This window comes from Nipponia nippon, unplaced genomic scaffold (genome assembly GCF_047370975.1).
Source record: "Nipponia nippon isolate SJK-2023a ecotype South Korea unplaced genomic scaffold, ASM4737097v1 scaffold_28, whole genome shotgun sequence".
In the NCBI taxonomy this organism is placed as follows: domain Eukaryota; kingdom Metazoa; phylum Chordata; class Aves; order Pelecaniformes; family Threskiornithidae; genus Nipponia; species Nipponia nippon.
Window position 1 is genome coordinate 6,576,793 of NW_028262345.1, and position 18,907 is coordinate 6,595,699.

General features: G+C 43.0%; 1 protein-coding gene across 6 annotated transcripts in view; it reads left to right on the forward strand.

Moving 5' to 3' along the window:
* Positions 1-17,114, forward strand: part of NCAM1 (neural cell adhesion molecule 1) — a 147,431-nt gene extending 130,317 nt beyond the window's left edge. For 2 of the 6 annotated variants that reach the window (XM_087763293.1, XM_087763294.1), the window contains 4 exons: positions 10,682-10,889; positions 11,303-11,419; positions 13,265-14,047; positions 16,846-17,114. In XM_087763293.1, the coding sequence (XP_087619419.1) occupies positions 10,682-10,889; positions 11,303-11,419; positions 13,265-14,047; positions 16,846-16,966 (1,229 nt within the window). In that variant the 3' untranslated portion in view covers positions 16,967-17,114. Of the gene's footprint in view, positions 1-1,712; positions 5,006-10,681; positions 10,890-11,302; positions 11,420-13,264; positions 14,048-16,845 lie in introns of those variants that run through there. The other 4 variants (XM_087763295.1, XM_087763298.1, XM_087763296.1 and 1 more) reach the window with 2 other exon arrangements.
* The last annotated feature ends 1,793 nt before the right edge of the window (positions 17,115-18,907 follow it).

Here is an 18,907-nt window from a genome sequence, read left to right on the forward strand (position 1 = left end):
TGTGCTGATATTCTCTTTTAGCCTTTGTTACATGCCCAATGGGACAACAAAGCTACCTGGGACAGCTGGGATGTTTTGCACAGGTGTATTAGCAAATTTTGAGAACGCTGTTGCCTTTGGAATACACTGTGTTCTACCATAGTCCGTGGCAACGGGAGGAGAAATGAGCCCAGATGCCACTGAGCCCTTTAAATCCAACAGTAACATGGGCAGGGACCCTCTAAAAAATGAGGGGGGAACCCCAGTTTGTTATCACAGGTGTAACTTCTTTGGCCTCTCTGAAATTACTCCTCACTTAGTCTGGTGCGAAGCGTAGGACGAATCGGGATTTGAGGCTGCCACTCAAATGTTCCACTTGGAAATGTCAGAAGCACTTTGAAAAGCAGTTGTTTCGGAGTGCACATTTGCTGCAGGACTGACCCAACAGATGGATGCAGTTGGTTCTCAGAAAGAATGTGCTCTGCTTCAGGGGCAAGTAGAACACTGTGCAGTGAAATGATTACTGCTGGCTACGCTGGATTTGTGACTCTTTCTCTAGTTTTGTTGGTTTTTTTCATTTTGTAGAGAACTTTGGTTTCTATTAGGCCTTCCGAGGTGTTTCCAGACCCTTTGGTTCCCTGAGCTGATCCTCAAACGAATAATGTTGGGGAAAACATTTCCAGAAGGCAGGCTAGATTTTTCTGACATGCAGTCCACAGGCCACTATTGAAATGAAGGCAAGTATGCCAAATTGCAGTAGGGAAGAGGCTCTGTGTATTACTTTCCTTTAGCATCTCTTGTCATTTTTATGGTGTTTAGCTTTTACACTTTGATTTCAAAATGAGCTGTACAGAAGTCAGAGTCAATGCCTCTAACATGGCATTTCTCTGCTTGAGAGTAATAGCTAGGGATTTCGTGCAGACAAAATGTATATTTTTTTATGTAGAGTCCTTTGTTACCATCATCCGTACAGTGTCCTTAAAGTGGTTGGAAGGATAAGGGTTATTATTTTCAGTAATAATAGTAATTGCATTAGAGTAGTTTACAAGCAGCTGGAAGGCTAAATGGAAAAGTCAGTCCTGTATTGTTGAGACCTTCTTGCTTCTCCAGGGTTTTAGTCACCTGGATCTATTATCCAAGTCCTTGGTACAACAGGCTTTAGGGGAAGGACTTGGACAGGCAGGTGGACCGTGTGCTATGCAAGAGCTTTGCTTTTTTTTTTTTCTTTTTTAAATGTGTAAAAGGCAGTGTTGTCCTTCCAAATACCAGATAACCATTTTCTTGTGTTTCTCATTGAGCCTTCTGTTCCATCATTTTTAATCTCATTTGCTTGCAAACCCCATAAACCCTGACTTGGACCCTGCTCTGCAGCTTCGGACATTGCCGAGCTTCTGAACCGGCCCTTTTGTCGGTGTGAATGCGCTAATGCTCTTCTTTAACCTTTAGCCATTTTAATTTATGAAATTAAATAAACCTTTGATTCTTATGTTTTCTATATTTATGACCTAATTTTTTTTATCTATTTTTCTCTTTCTCTCTTTCTTTCTTTCTTTTTCTTCCTCGTCCTTTCTTCCCTGCCCTCTCCCTTCTTCCCCTTACTCCTTTCCTATGTCTGTCGTCATACATGTCACCTTGGATCTCACGGGGAAACATCCACGCTTGCCACATGCACCAAATTTGTTTTTAAACAACCATATTTTCCCCTCCTGGGAACCATTGTCTGGCACCTGCAGCGACCTTGGGAAGTCCATCAACGTCGTCCTCCTTTGTTTCATTGCTTCTTTCTGCAGTGACTCTGCTTTTGCTCTGTTAGAAACTTAAAATAAAATAAAGCAATATTTGCTTGAAAAGGCCTGGGTCCCACCAAGGCGTGAAAGCAGATAACTTTGCTTCAGAGGATCATGTCAGTTCAGAAAAAAAAAAAACCCAAAAAACAAACACAGAACATTTTTAAAAAAAAAAGTTTAATTTGAAAGAGTCAGTATTTTGTAACAAGGAAAAACAGGTTTAAGCAAGATTTTTCTCTTTAACATTTTTTTGTTATTTGTAATGAATTTGCCCTTTTTAATGGATGTAAAGAAAGATTTTGTTGTTGTTGTTGTTTGCTTGCTGTTTTTCATCAAAGGAAGGTACAATATTGAAAGCCTTTTAAGATACTGCTTTTTACTGATTTCTCTGCACATCTGGTGCTGATCACCACTGTATTGTGCAAAAGGTTTCTAAAGCCCCATCCACAAATCCAAACCCACAGACTATAAAAAGAGAAAGAAGATTTGTCAGAGATAATCCTCCTGGTTGCCCAGATGTCTCTGTGGGCTTTTGCATGTGGATTCAAATTTATGGCCATTAGAATGTTTTCCTGATGTGGTGGTCTGATTATAAACATCTTGTGGGAACTACACTGAAGAGATTCCTTTTTTTTCTTCTTTATGTGGTTGAATCCTTGCAACTTCATTGGCCTCTTGTGTGCAGTCAAGTATCTCATGACCCACAGTGGATCTGGTGCATAATACAGCCTGTGAGCATACAAATTTGCAATGGATGCTTGTCTAACATTTTCTGGTTTTCCACTGCTGTATTATCAGCTTCCTAGGGACATCTCTCTTCTTACCATTTTAACAAAAAAGATTAGCTTGGATAAAGTTACCTGACCAGCTAAACTATTACTATTACTGATCTTTAATAATACTCATGGCTAACTGTGCACCAGACAGGATTAATTCATGGTGTAAATTGGTGCAATATAATGCGTCTTTGTTACCAAGTTCTGTGTATTGCATTTCATTGAACAAATTTCAGTTGACTTTTTTCTTTTTTTTTTGTTCTTACTTAAAAAAAAAAAAAACCAAACCACAAAAAACAACCCTACAACAACAAAAAACCCTGTGCCCCTCATGAATTGTCTTTGTGATGGGAAATTCATTTTGCTCTGATGCTCTTCTAAAAATGAGTGTGTCTCTCCCTCTAGGTCGGTCTTTCTCTGTGAGTGGCCCTGAGGTTGCCAAGGATGAAATTGTTGACACAGTGTTGAACTGTCTGTACAGGATGTCTCAAATCCTATCAGTTGTCTGGAATGGAATTAATCCTTCTAACAAAATTCTAATAGGGATAAACAAAAAACCCTGCCATCAGTATTGTCTAACTATGCGTTTTATGCTCTGCACATAAGTCTCTGCTGTGTTTATTCAGACCTTGCTCATTATGATTTGTGAACTGCTTTTCTGTCTAAATTATAAATGAAAACTTTGTGCAGGTGTTGCACACAAAAGCATGTGGATTTCTTAAAAAAAAAAAAAAAAAAAACCAAAAAAAAAACCTCACCTCCTGTGTTTCAGAGTGTAGAAAATCTGTTAGATCTTTTGAGTTTACATCTTAGTGTTACTGAAGTACAGCAAGAGTAATCATAATACTGAAGAGCTGTGTGACCTTCCCCTACAGCTGAATTTATGAAGTTCATCTGTAGATGTGGTATCAACTTGCATTGTGGGTTTCCCCTCATCCACAGACAGAGGTTGCTAGCTGAGGTTGAGATATATCTCAGACAACTCATAGGTTATTAAAATTATCTTGCCTAAACTATAACTGTACGTAGTGTTGTGTGAAGAGAGAGCAGCGCCTCCGGAGGCTGTTCTTCCTATTCGAGGAGAGGTGCCTTAAGGCAGTGGAGATGCATTATGCTCTGAGGGGCCTCCTCTCTGTGGTGTCTAGGCAAAGCCCAGACAAGTAGATGAGAGATTGTTTACATGGCTGAAGTTATTTGAAATGAATCCCATACTCAATGGCAAACAGGAATCCAGTCAACATCGAATATATACAAAAAGAGTTTCTGTCCCTGTGATTGTAGAAATAAGGAGCATAACTGATATTTTTACCACCAGTTCATGCGGATCTGTAACATGTCAGATACCAGATATACATCGGATCCTTGAGGTCTGACAGTCAATGCAGGACAAGGTCCCAGACCTTATTCTTGATAGAAATAAAATAAAATTTTAAAAAGTTTGCAGAAAAAGCAGCTCTTTTCTGTGCTCAGAGATGAGACATAGATTCAGATCTGGAACCAGAAGAATTTCAGACGCTCAGATTTTCACCACGCACATACAACCTTGCAAGCACATGTTCTACGGGAACAAGTCATACCTACAGGAAGGCTGGAACCTCAGCCCTTAGAAAAGATGTTTCTATGTGTGTGTGACGAACTGCAGATCCTTGTAGGATCTCGCATGGCCCATGGGATTCTAGCAGCTGTAAAGTCTGTACATATTTTTAAAGATGTTTGTCAAAGCATTACTTTGGCTGCCTTCATTTTACAGGAGGGCCTTGTTTGATAACATTCTGCTCCACCAGGATCAGTTGCAATTGTTCACACCTCCTAGTTTCTGCTAGATAAAAGAAGTTTTTGAAGCTCTCCTGACTCCTGAAGCTCGTGGAGTGGAACGAGCAGCCAGTGGCACTGAGGTGTGTGCCTTGCAGTAGCATAGAAGGGGGGCAGCTGTGGCAGAGGTCAGACTGCGGATCAGCTGTTTGGATTTACAGTCTGATTTACTCCTGAAAAGAGGATCTTCATGTGACTCGCTCTTTGCTTATAGTTTTTTCCTTTTTGTATGCTCATATTCCCCTTTTCGTGCTTGGAAAGGGAGTCAGTCATAGGAAAATAACAGAGCTTGAAGCCAGGAGCAGACCACTGAAGCCACACGGTGTTGGTGACAGTCTAAAAGGAGTTCCGTAGTAGTTTTGGCAAATATCCATTGCCCTCTTGTCTGGGAAGGAATGCTTCACAGACTGCTGAGTATTTCTGCTACCTAGTAGCTAAGTTGAAAGCAAGCATAAATTGTGGAGCCTAAATCTGTGTGGAAAGAGAAGCTGTTGTCACTTGGAATAGAAGGTTGCTCACGTGTTGCTTTTCTCCACTATAAATTGTGCAGAGTGTCTGAGAGAATGAGGTGTGTAAAATGTGGCACTCCTTGTTTGAAGGATACTTTTAAGTGTTTGCAAATTAAAGCTGTTAGCATCCACTGAGAACAAATAGCTTTTCTCCTGTTTTGTTTTGTTTTTCTTCTGATGCATGACATGAATTTTTATTTGTTTTGTTCGTTGTTCTCTCTTCTGCCAAATATTGTAGGACCTTTGAAATGCCTGGGATCGTATTTGTTTCTCTCCATCCCTTTTTTGTCTCTGTCTGCCTGTGCCTGAACATTCTCTGCATGCTCTAGCTGAGACCCCACTAGGAAGACACATCTGAGTGGTTCTGCTCTCTCTGACAGGGCAGGTGTCTGTACAGAGTTGCAGAAAACGAAATTGATGGGTCATTTTATTGTACACTGTAAAATAAGGGTGATTAGAAAGATCAGTCTTGCAGGAAGCTCATTTTCCGTTGAAAAAATAATTTGTAATGAATAAATTCACTTCTTTAGAATTAAGGACTCAAGAAATTTTTTAACATTTTGTGTTTCCTTATTTAACCTGTGGAAGTAGTATTCCTCTTAGTCCTGAGAAGAGCAAAAGGGAATCAGTGGAAAGCTTCTCATCAGGTTGAATGTGCTCTGGATCAGGTCAGAAATGTCCACCATCTATTTACACAGTAACACGCACTGGTGATACACCTGTACTCTTGTACACACAGTGTTAGCAGCTGATGCTCCACAACCTAACTGTTTATTTGTACGCTTCTTTTGTACACTGAATTGTTTTAGGCCCCAGCAAACTCATTAGGGATATTGTCTAAATATTAGTTGGATTAAATACAACAAAAACTTAGCTATAGGATGGAGTGAATAGTTTTTTAAAGTATTTGTAGATCAAGTTAATTTAATCAAATGTGCCAGTCTGTGAAACTGAATAATATACACATGCTTGCTGCATTTTATAGCAACAGCAAAATTCCTTTACAAAATATATACAGAAAAAAAGAAATGCAGCACCAACAGCCTCCAAGTTCACGGGGTCTTTAAGGATTCTTATATTATGCTTCCTTATTTCTAGTTTCTGAAAGATTTGGAATATCAATTCATGTCACTAATTAGAATTTATAAAACCAGAACTAATGGAAGAGATTTGAAAGTTACTGAAAATTGCAGGGCTTTCTTACTAGTCTAGAAAAAAAAAAAAAAACAACATTGCAGGCAATTACCTTGGCCCAGTTTCATTGTCTGAAACATAAAATCTGAGAGTAGCACAAAACCAAGGGCATTCCTCTGCAGATTTGCCCTTATTCTCCCCATCTCTGTACTCTTCTTCCTGGCAGCCTTTCCTGTCGTAGCTGCTCGCGCTCCCTGGGACAGAGGGGCAGAGCAGGAAAGATGATGGTTTGAAAGGGAGGGAGAAACAAGGAGAGACTTGTACCTATTCAGTAGTTCTTCTTTGGGTGTTTAGAGAAAAAAAGAGTTATTTTGTAGCTATCATAGCAGAAATTGGATCTTTGGGAACAGTAGTTTTTATAACCTTGTGCAATGGGTTCCAAAATTTCAGGGCCAGTCAATCCACTACGAGGTTGCAGCAGTTCTTGTGGACTGCTGTCCTGCAGCACTTCATGCTGGAGTTTCATTGACAGCACAGTCACTCAATGTATCTGGGGTGCTCTTTGCAATTTTGTGGATCAGCTGCAGATCATTTTCTGTGGCTGCAAGACCCCAGCAGTCTGAGTTAGAACTGTATCTTCATGCTAATTAAACCAAATGGACTTCTGAGGAAACTCAGGATTATTTTGCAGTTATATAGGAGCCCTCCTAGTGAGGCATTATAAATAGTGTATGCCCTTTCTTCCTAAACATAAAAGATAGGACCCCGAGACAGAGTGGAAGGATAGCGGGGCACGTCTTTGCTATGAACTGTTGGTTATATTGGCTTCAGCAGATCTCTGGCAGTTGTAGTGGCTGAAGCTTTACTGTTTCAGGGATGCTTGGGGTCACAGAGAAAAGCAGTGGCAGAACAGAGAATTGATGCTAGGTTTGAACATCTTTATCTGTTATTAGTCATAAAACCATCTTCTCTGTTCTACCTGATCTTTTCTAACCTTTCATGTGAGAAAAGCCTTGCAGGTTGTCTGATAATGTGCCTGTGACTTGGACAAGTTTCATAAAACCTGGGCTACCTGCAACAGTTTTCAGATTTTCTGTCTGTGAACATTTAGATTTTTGTTCATGTTACGTTTGTAAGTGCTTTCAGTGCCTCACAAGAAGCTGATGGAAGCTATGTAATAGCAAAATTTAGACAGGCTGTAGATTAAATCATGGAGCCGTCACTGGGCTTTTGAGTAGAAGTCTGGCACTTTCTCCATTGTACACGTTGCAATTAGCAAGAGCCATCATTTTGTAAGGCCTGACACTTGCTGGTTTGTTTTTTTTTGTTTTTTTTTTTTTTTGCAGAGCAGAGCGTCTGCTGTCCCAATGGATCCTAGTGCTTGCGAAGGGCTATCAGAGAACTAATGCTCTGCTTCCCAAGCACTAGTCACAGAAATGCGTAGACATGCACACGTAAACATACGAGAACTGCCATTGTCATTTTAAGTGGAGTGGCAAATGTTGCTTGGAACAGAGAAACCATCTTTTTCTTCCATTTTTGCTTTTTGTTACTAATCTTAAATAGAGAGACGTGAGTATTCAGACAGGCTTTTCTGCAGTAGTGCTAAATAATCCACATAAAATCCCTGTTTAGAAAGTAAAGCAGGTTTCTATTCAACCAAATTTGGTGGAGAAAGATACGACATTCTGCTCTCATTTGAGGACTGCTGTTAAAATTTCCTACGTTATTCCTAGCCTAAGCTCATCTACCTTCTGTTTCCAGCTTTTGAACCTTGTTGTATCTTTGCTCAAATAAAGTGCCTTTATTGCATGTTCTTTTCTGCTGCATACAGGGCTACAATGACCGAATTCATCCCTGCACGTTTCTTTTTTGAAGTTACATTGACTGAGTTTCCCAAGTAACTTTTTAAATTCTTCAACCATGATTGTGATATTGCCCTGAATCGTCGTCTTCCTCAGCATCTTTTTTTGAACAGCTTTCCCACATTAGTCATACTGATGCCAAAGACAGAGGTATTCTTTCATTTCCAGCTCCTTGCATCCGTAGTTATACATGTGCCTTGGTATTGCCAGAAGTGAAACGGTAACAGGCTGGCCCAGGATCCCGTGGGAATGCCTGAACCTTTTGATCTTCAGTGGCACAGTGAACTGACTCCTGCGCAGGGAAGAAATTAGTTCATTCTTTACTATTCATGTAAAGCAGCTTGCCCAAGTCCAATACCATGTGTAACCACTAAGGCACTTGAAAACAGCCACTGCTGCAATGCCTGCTGAGGACCCAGAAGCTTTGGCCGTGCCCCAGAGGCAGAGGCTGTGATTGTCCTAATGGGTTTGCAGTTTTTGCAGTTCACATGGCTCGTGTGCAGTGGTTCACAGACAAGGTACAGGCAATGTATAAGGCTATTGATGTGGTTTATGCCACAGATAATTCCTGACCTTAAGGGGCTTATAGCTGATACTGACAGTCTTATAAAAGCTGGTGGGGACAGGAGGCAAAGAGTAGGACTCTTGCTTGAATGGAATTTTCCAGAAGATGTCTTCTAGCACATGGGAAAATTCCATCTGTCTCAGGATGAAATATTTTGTCTCGCTCCAGCTCTGGTGACTGAGATGAGGTGTACTTTGGAGGCACAACAAGGAACTATTATCCTGTAATCCTGTCTGTGATGCTTTCCTTAATGTACCTTTACTAGCCTGCCAAGGAGCTCATTCCCAGAAAGATGATGTAGATGAGAACAACAGTTTGACACATCTTTAGCTTTTTCTCCAGGAGCTGGTGTGAACAGGAACATGTTAATTATTGAATAATCCATGGAAGAATCCCGAATACATTAGAAGAGGGGAAAATGCATGACCTCTTCACTCCTTGCATGCATTGGAGGGTGATTAATTCATTTAATTATGCAGCTTGCTGCAGGGATCTAGTCTGTGGCACAAATGTTCTACTGAGCATTTAGTGGACTTGTGATGTAAGTGTCGGAGTCGGGTGTCTCAGAGTGACTTTTAGATACAGTCAAATGCAGAAAGAAACTTTCCTGTTGGAGTCTGGATTCCTTAATACATATCAGGGTCACAAAATGAAGCAACGCTTATCTGTCTCATGCTAAGGATGTTCTGTCTCCTATTTTTTAAGTAATAAAATGTGTGGCAGAGGGCATGGCGCTCTGTCTGTGAGTCCTGGAAATGATCTCTCCACCTGTCAAAGTCGCCATAGCTTGGGCTGAGGGGAAGGAGGTGCTTTGCTGGGCTTTTCTACAAAGAAAAAATGCTAAGTGTTTGGGGCTTGTGACACCCGGCAGTAAAAAATGCAGTAGAAATGAATAGAATTGCATCTTAACTGAAAGAAAAAAGCAAACTACTCCTATGGACAATGACAAACATGCTGCTCTTGTTCAGCTCTGTCAGATGCACAGGCCTTTGCTGAGTGCACAGTCCCATAGTGAGAGGCAGATTATGTGACAGCTGAGAGTAGCAAGCTGGTTTTGAGTAGTTTGGTACATCTAAATAGGTGCTGAACTGTATGAGCCACACAGCCAAATGCTCTGTCTGCAGATCAGCAGCTTGGGAAGAATTATTCTGAATAAAACAAGAGGAACAAAAAGTAGTTTGTGTTCAGGGTGTGATAGTAAGAGGCTGGGAAGCTGCAGCTGGCAACATTCAAGGCTGTGCCTGTTGGTTTTGTGATGGTCAAAGGCTTTGACAGGATTAACTGATGTGTTTATCCACTCCCTGTTTCTAAGAAAGTACTCAGCATTTTACAAGCAGGTAGCATGTTAAAGGCACTTCCCCTGAAGTTAGTACTATTTGGGCAACCCCATACATTTTCTAGGCCTCCATCACCACTCTACCTGCTGTCCTTTTGTCTACTGGAAAAGGCAAGGTATTTTCTTCTATTCTATAGCTGGGGAAACTTTGGTGGAGACTGGATGTGGTGGAGCGGGCAGCTGCTGTGACCAGGACAGTGTCGACAGACTGACAGTATGCTTATCTTTACCATCTGCTGTCTCAGAAGGCTACTTGGATTGTTGTCTGTACCCAAGCCAAAACACTCCCAATGCATTCACTGATTAGCTCAGCTATCTCTGGATAAGATATGAAAAGCTTACCACTTTCCAGTTCTGGATAGCTGGGTCTTACCTGAGTAACAGGAAGGGTTTTAATTCCTCCTTTCATTTTCACCACATAAGGGGCTAATCAACGCTGAGGCCCCGCAGGTATCACCCAGTATTCTGTGTCCCACCGAGGCAGGTCATGCTACAGAGTGTAGGCTTCACTTAGACTTGTCCTTCTGCCAGGCTGGCAGTGCCAAAGTCACTCTGGACCCTAGACACAACCTTCATCTTGAGGAAGTGGTGAAGGGAAACAGGAGCCCTTTCGAGTTCCAGCTGGGTTCCAGCTACAGCAGAAGAGGTTTCTGTAGTCTTGCTTTCCAGGCCGTAGCCCAACAGAGATGGGAAAAGCCCCGTTAGGTCCAAGCGAATCTGTCTCTTCAGGTAGCTTGTCCTGCATGTCTTTATCCTAAAGTACTGGTTATACCACAAGGGGTATAACCAGAGAGAGGGGCTACTTTCTGTAAGTTTCCTATGCTTGCAACCTAAGCATAGCCAAATTTGAGCCATAGCTAGCCCCAACTCACCTTTTAACTCCAATGCCTTCTTTTTTTCTCTTTTTGATCTCTAAAGCCAGCACTAGCCCTACATCAGGCCTTGGGACTGCTGCCATCGTAGGCATTCTCATTGTTATCTTTGTGCTGCTCCTGGTGGCTGTGGATGTCACCTGCTACTTCCTGAACAAGTGTGGCCTGCTGATGTGCATCGCTGTCAACTTATGCGGCAAATCCGGCCCAGGAGCCAAGGGCAAAGACATGGAAGAGGGCAAAGCCGCCTTCTCGTGAGTATTGTCATCACTTATATTGCTCCTTCTGTTGATCAGTGTGTCCCCTCAGCAACTCTGGGAAAGAAACTGTTTTAGGGAGTTCTGGGTTCCTCATCTCTGATGGGAGGGTACTGAAAAGACCTGGGGCCACGCTGGTTCTCCTTCATATTTCTAGGAAGGGGTTTCTTCAGCTGTTTCTCTGGTTTTGTCCTGTTCCTGTTAATAGCCATCAAATGGCTGGCCCAAATGCTGGACATCATGGTGGTCTTCTGTGCTGCAGGTAATAACTGGAAGGGGGAGTGACAAAAAGAAGTAATCTGCTGTTTAGGCCAGTCTGTTTCTGTCGTTTGCTATCAACATTTGGAGCATGTCTTTGCGGGAGGATAGTATGAATGGGAACCAATCCCCATGCAATTCCCGTGTTACAGGAAAGATGAGTCCAAGGAGCCTATTGTGGAGGTGCGGACTGAAGAGGAGCGGACCCCCAACCATGATGGAGGAAAACACACGGAGCCCAATGAGACCACGCCACTGACAGAGCCAGAGTATGTTGGCATTAGTCGATTTTAGCACAGGGTCAATATGTTGCCCACAGTTGCCTTAATCCCTGATCTCTCATGCCCGTGACTTAGGGCAGGAAGAGAGGAAGAAAAGTAAAATCTCCACACTCCATTTGTGACATACCAGTGAGGAAATGCCTCCTCTCTTTCCCAAGATTCAGTGACTCCTATTTCCAACACTGGAAAGGGAGTAAAGCAATGTTTCTTGAAAGGCCTGTCTCTGCCAGTCCTGTCCAGTGTGGATATCAGGCACCTGTCCAGGTTCACTGCAAAGGATCCGGAGCGAAAGCAGCCCCCAGCTAGCACTGACTCCTGCTTGAGCTCTGCACTAGTAATGCTGGATGAGTGCTTGAATGCCCCATGGTGAAAGCAGTCCTCTCTACTGATAGCAGCAGAGTAGCTATGCCCTAGATGTTGGAGGAGGCATGGCCAGTCTGATTATTCTGTAAGAGGGCTGAGAGCTACCTAGGAGCTTTGTTTGTATTAGAGAACTTGTTTGGGGCCTGAGTCTGTGAATCCGTGTTAGCTGGGATTGGCAAGGTTTAAGTATTGCCCATTGTCTACATTAAGCTCTTTCCTAAACTGCTGCAGTTCTAGTGTCCTCTGAGTACTTCTCAATACCTTCTGGAGTAGTAATGGGAGGAATCCACTTTAGGAAGCTGCTGAAATGCTTGTTAATATTTAAGTCGGGTTTGGGATTGATGGCACAAGTTGGATTCCTTTCCTTCAGCAGAGTCATCGCAGTGGTGAGATGGTCAGGGTCTTCCACCCTCACCTCCTTTGATTAGGTTAGCAGTGGGGCCCACTGGTAAAATGGCTGTGCTGGAAGTCTTTGTGAGGTGAGAGGAGAAAGGAGGCTATGTCCACAAGCAGCACTGAAACGCGGACTCGTAGTGCTGAGGAATACCTGAGATTTATATTGTCCTGATTTTCTTGGCTAGTCTTACCAGAGTTTTAACTCAATTATCCTCCTCTATGAACATTTTCTCTCTGTTAATAAGCCTGAGATGGTGTTCTCAGGCACACTGGCTTCTCATGGAACAAACAATTTGTTTTTCCAGCATCGCATCCGTGTACTTGTTAAGGCAACCAGTGCTATGTCATGGTTGCTAAAGTGGAGTTACACTGTCAGACGTTGTCCTAAAGCAGACCTTATTCCAGCTAATACGACAGGCTGGAATCTGGTCAAAAGGGAAGAAAAACATCACCTCAAAGCTGCATGTATGTATGTGTATCTACATATACATATGCATTACATGTGCGTGTGAGAAAAAGAATTATATTCTCTGTGGTTTGATTAAGTCCTTAGACTTGCAGGCAAAAGGACAGGGCCAAGATGAGGGACTGGATTCAGGGGTCCTACACTGGGACGTTGTTGCATGGTGACAGATAGCACAGGGCTGCAAGCTCAGGGAATTGGTAGAAAGCTTCCTTGTGAGGTTAGGTAGAAGAGGCTGAGAAGAAAGTTAGGCTAAAAGAGAAGAGTCTCTGCCAGTTGACAGGGCTACGTTTGGCCAAGACTTGAACCAAAATCTGCGTGAGCAAGCCATTCCTGAAGGATGTGTCCTCTTTGCTCTTTTTGTCTTCTTACTCTTCAGTCATCCCAGCCAGCCCTTGCTACGCTTTGCACATTTGACCTCTGAAAGGTTTCTGCTCCTCTGAGTACCTCTTTCTGTCGTGTGTGGGTGTGTGTTGTAACCACATGCCATGCTGCTGCTCTGCCTTCTGCCGCCTGCCTTCTCACTCTCTTAGACTCTGCTCCCCTTTCCCCTGCTGTCATTTATAGGCTTCATTGTCTCTATTTCTTTTCTACTCCTGTCCTCTTCACAGGCACCCTGCCGATACCGCAGCTACTGTTGAGGACATGCTGCCTTCTGTAACTACGGGCACCACTAACTCTGACACTATCACTGAAACCTTTGCCACTGCTCAGAACAGCCCCACCAGCGAGACTACTACGCTGACCTCCAGTATTGCCCTGCCAGCCACGGCCATTCCTGACTCAAACTCCATGTCGCCTGGCCAGGCTACTCCAGCCAAAGGGGCAGCCACCTCAGTCTCTTCACCACCACCCTCCTCCGCCCCCAGAGTGGCCCCCCTTGTTGATCTCAGCGATACCCCAAGCTCTACTCCAGCTACTAATAATTTGTCTTCAAGTGTCCTGTCCAACCAAGGTGCAGTGCTCAGCCCCAGCGCTGTTGCTAACGTGGCCGAGACCTCCAAAGTGGCAGCTGGTAACAAGCCAGCTGCCCCAAGCCCTCCAAACCTCACTAGCCCTGCAGCTCCATCAGAGCCCAAGCAGGAGGTCTCAAGCACCAAGAGCCCTGAAAAGGAAGCTGTGCCGCCCAGTACAGTGAAGAGCTCAACAGAGACAACCAAGAACCCAAGCAATCTGAAGAGCGAGGCTGCTTCAGGCAGCACCGCAAACCCCTCACAGAATGAGGACTTTAAAATGGACGAAGGGACCTTCAAGACACCAGACATTGATCTTGCAAAGGATGTTTTTGCAGCTCTTGGCACTACTACTCCTGCCAGTGTGACTAGCGGGCAAGCTCGTGAGCTTGCTTCTTCCACTGCAAACACCTCTGTACCTGCTGCACCTGCAAAGACCGAGTATGGCTGCCTTTAATCTTCTGTTGGTTGTGTGCTGTGTCTCTTGTGCACTGGTGCTTGTGCTGTGTTCTTGTTGGGTGTTCTCTTAACTAATCTCATTGTTTCCTTAGCAAACTAACTCACCTGTGAACTAACTAAACAGGGCTTGGCTTTAAAGGTTCAGGAGGAAAGCAGGAATAGGCTGTGCGAGGGACGCAGAGAAAAGACAAACCCAGGAATTTATTATAAATGTGTTATTCTTTAGACTTTTATGCAGCTTGGTCTATTGTAGGTTATTCATTTATGAACGAGATCAGAAATAGTTCAGTTTGATGCAAAGGAAGTGCTGTCCTCAGAGGTGCTCGGTTCCTGCAGTTCAGTGAGCACAGCCACTCAAATTCTGTTTCCTAACAGATCAGTGGAGCCCTTCAGAACTTATTTCAGTGTAAGGCAGGGCAGGAACTAGTGCCATGTGAAACTGTAAAAGCATGGTACCTCTGGATTTGTCCCTAAACTGGCAAAAGGATAAGGCAGTGTGATCCTGTCTGAGAGGGGGAGCAGTCACAGCACGGTTGGGTCAGGATAACTTGGCAGTGTGTTGTCCTGATATATTAGAGATGAGTCTCCATCCGCTGTACCGGGTCTCCTCTTTACCCAGCTGATTTATTCAGAGCATCAGCATGCTCCTAGGCAGGACAACCCTAGGGGTCCTTTGGAGCCCTGTGCCACCTGGACAGGATCCGCCTTCCTCAGCTGAGACAAGTCTGCACCTTGTGTTTGGCAGGGGACACTGTAACTGGAGAGAGAAAACAGCATGAAGTCCTCACCTGGGTAACTGGGGCGAGGGTCCCCAGCTGTTGTGCAGATGTTGGACAAGAACACTCTTACTGCATCGGTTTGGATGGCAGTTGCTGACAGAGCCATGAACAGAGAAGCCTGGAAAATGCTGATTGAAAATGGATAAGCCACCCTTGAGTGGACAAGTACCTAAGGTCCCTGTTCGTTCTGGCTTCCTATTTGGACGCCATGTGTTGATAGAGGCAGGATGAAATAGGAGGAGTATCTTGTCTTTCCTGCCTGAGCAGGGTCTGTGCTTTATCATGAGAAAGAGTCTCGAAAAGGCAGTTCAGATTTGTTGTGGGAGCAGCTCCCAAAACCAAAAGGCTGAGTTCACACTGAATCTTTAGCTTTTGCAAAGGCAAGTGTGTTGAGGACACTGGGCTCTCCACTGTCAGCTAGATTGCTGCCAAGAACCTAACTAGCTGTTATAGAGGTAGGTTTACAGCTCACTCAGATAAATCTAGGCTATGCTGTAGCAACCACGCTGGAGACATACCCGAAGTCACAGCTTTGGTTGGAATTTTTCCCATCCTCACATCTCCAGGAAAATTCCCTCATTCTGGAGGCTTTGTATCTAATCCAAAATAAAGCATTGGCTTTAATGCTGTGATTGCGCTGTGTATTAGCAGAAGAGCAGTCAGCCAGACACCGGAGAACCAAGAACCAGGCTCTCTTCCAGATCTGAGTTGAAAAACCCATGGTGCTTTACTGTATTATTCAAGTACCTTTATGTCCTACGGCTCTGGTCTCCCTACCTCCCTGCCGTGCTCCTGTCCTCCCCTAAGTCGGGAGACGTTCCTGCTGTGTGACTATTCCAGAGCACTGCCTTGTGCCCCACGCAGCTATGGACCATCTGGCCCTTCCTGAAAGCCTGGGTGACACTAGGGTTGGAGGGAACCAGGCAGCCTTGATGGGTGCAGCTCAGCTGCTCCCAAGCAGAGAAATCCATGTTCACTGCACCTAAAGCCACGGCCCTGTCATGCTGGGTGCTACAGAGAGACAAACAGAAGAGAGAGTTGTGATCTGGCACTGAGCTGAAAGCAGGTAGGCAATGGTTTGCCCATAGTAAGGAAACATTTCAACTGAATTTAATGCAACTTGGTCTGTGTCATGTAAAGGAATTCTTGGTATGGTGGAGTGCAGAGCTGTGTTTTTTCCTGCCGATCCAGCCACCTTCTTCTATCTGTGCTGCTCATCTGCTTGCCTTGGGGCAAATCAGTATTGCAACCATAGGCTTAGATTCATCTCACCTGCTTGTCAGGGTGAATTAAGATTGCAGTCATCTCAGACTAACTTGGTGGCTAATGGGCTGGAACGGGCACTTTTTCAGGGAGGCCACTGGACATGCCTCATGTGGCACTTTCATGACTGTGAAGAGAGCGTTGGACAAACAGGCTTCTCTGATTCTTCACTAAAGTGCCAAAAGACAGGCTGATGAACCTGAGCTTTAGCCTGTGAAGATGTTGATCTCCCTTACACGTGTGAAAATGTGTTTGACAAAATTCACTGCTTCTGTGTATCCCTTCCTGCAACACACTGGGAAATTCTGGGACTGACTTCTGTAGGGAAAAAGATATTCTGCTAAAATGGCGGTCTGTTTTAATAGGACATCTGGGTGACAGAAACGGGTGATGGTAAAATGAAATTCCTTTGCAACTGTGTGAGTTTTCCCTTTTGCTCCTTTTTTTACACCACAACATGCCTTGTGCTTCTGCTGCAGCCTGAGACCTCATCCTACTAGTATGTTAACTCAGGGCAGGAAGAAAATCAAAAAAGATTTCACTAGAGCTAAATAAAGCTGGGGTGGGAAGTGAGTTTGGGTTTACTTATTTCTGCATCTGGAAATGCTCATTTTGCTCTAGCAAGGCAATATATTTGCTTGTTTCCAAAAACACATTCTTTCATTATCACTGATTCAGCAATAGACAGTATATATTTCTCTGTCTCTAAACTGTGCTATTTTGGTGATTCTTCTTCAGGAAAATCCCAGTAGAAGACAAATCTGAAGTGCAAGCAACGGAAACTAAGACACCTCCAGCAGAAGTCAAGACGGTCCCCAATGAAGCCACACAAACAAATGAAAATGAGAGCAAAGCATGATCAGCGACAGATGAAAACAAATGACAGAACAACTTCACCCAAGCATTTAAAACACAAAACACAACACACATCTCATTCCTCTAGTGTCTGTTGCCTTTTTTTAAAAAAACAAACAAAACAGAAAATGCATAAATGGGGGGAGGGGGGGAATCTCTCTCTTTTCTTTTCTTCTTCTCTCTTTTGTTTTTTTTTTAAAGATTTCTAGAAAGGTTCTATTTGTTGTGCACTTGATTTTAAAAAGTAATACATTTTAAAAACAGGGTTAAACCCGTAACCAAATCAGGGCTTAGCTGACCCTGTGTATATTCAAATAAGCAAAATTGCAAATACCATTTGCAATGTGGTTAGGAAGCTCAAAATCAACTAGTCCTAGGAAAAAAAAAAAAAAAAAAAAAAAGACAAAAAAAAGACCCTGTTCTTTCCTTTGTTAGGATAGCAGATATAACCAGTGTACTACTTAGTACAGCTGGTACTTAATGAACAAAGTCCACAATTTATTTTTATACTTTTCAGTCGAGTTTGAAATATGTAAAGCCTCATAAATAAGTTATAATTTCTGTTCACCTTGTATTTGTTCAGTATGCAAAGTGTCTTGAGCTCTTTGTGACTGAATTCTGTTCTCCACGTTAGACGTTTATTTGGGTATTTTTTTTTTAGGAAGAATGCCAAAATTGCAGCTTAGGGGATATATTTCAATTTGCAGTATTCAGACTCTACATTTCTTTAAATTTTATGTTAATTTTTGCCAACTTTCGTTCTTTCCAGTGTTTACAATTGACAAATATTTTTTTTAACTTTTGTTGTGTTTAAATGTATGTGTAAAATAGCTGCCTTTTTTTTTTTTTTAAGTAAATACAGTCTATAGATACTAGGGTAGCAGCATGCTTGCTTTGCAAAGGGAGACATTTTAAAACATGGATGTTTACAGTAGTTGTTTCCCCTTTATCTTTTCTTAATTATTGTTGTTGTTGTTATTATTGTTATTATTATTATTATTATTATTATTTCTTACTGGAGTAAGAAGAAAAGTAATACTGGGTTTGGTTTGGGTTTTTTTGGGGGGTGGGGGGTATTCAAACCAGTTGTCACCAATCAAGGTCTTTATCCAGCAATCCACATAAACACACGCTTAACTTGAATGAGAGAGTTGCTGGTGAGAGTCCTTCTATACTTAAATTTAATAAGAGTTTAAGTCCCTTGCTGGACCTGGGCCTGACTGCATAAGAGAAATATAATCTCTGCTTTTTTAGGACATTCTCCCCTTTCCTTCATGGAACCCTCCCGGAGCTTTGAGAAGCAGAAGGGCGATTGTACAGTTAGGGCTGGTCTGGTCTCATCTCAGATGTTTGACTATATCAATTCCTCCTTAGTATGTCATCAGTAAATACCATTTCCTTTGACCCTAGAAATCTGATTTAAAAGCAAAGACTTTTTGCACAACGGTGCTTGGCAGCATGCAAGACCTCTCCTGCAAAGCCAGCTCCATCAGCCGTTGGACTGGATGATTGTTGTAGGTCCCTTCCAACTGAACTATTCTCTTCTATCACATCACTTGTATTGAGTCATCCCTGTACGCTCTGCAGAATCAAAACCGTAAAATCAAGAGCAAGAGCTTGGAAATCAATTGCAAGATTGATTTCGCTTGTCTTGGCATTGTGTCTTTAACAGTTGGAAAAGGGGGCTGACGTAGTACGTGTATTATCGTTATGGAGAGGGGAGGTTATCATTGGGAGTCATGGAGCAACACTGAGATTTTGGGGTGAAAAGGAAGGAGGCTTGAGCAGAAGGAAGGCAGAGATACATAGGGGAAGACCAGCCCATTGTATAGAGATGTTCCTTCTGTTGGGGTTTTGTTTTTTTTTTTCTCTTTTTTTTTTTCCTTTGTTTTCTTTTTTATTCTACTTTATATCTGCAAGCTTGTGCACTGTGGGTGCGTGACTA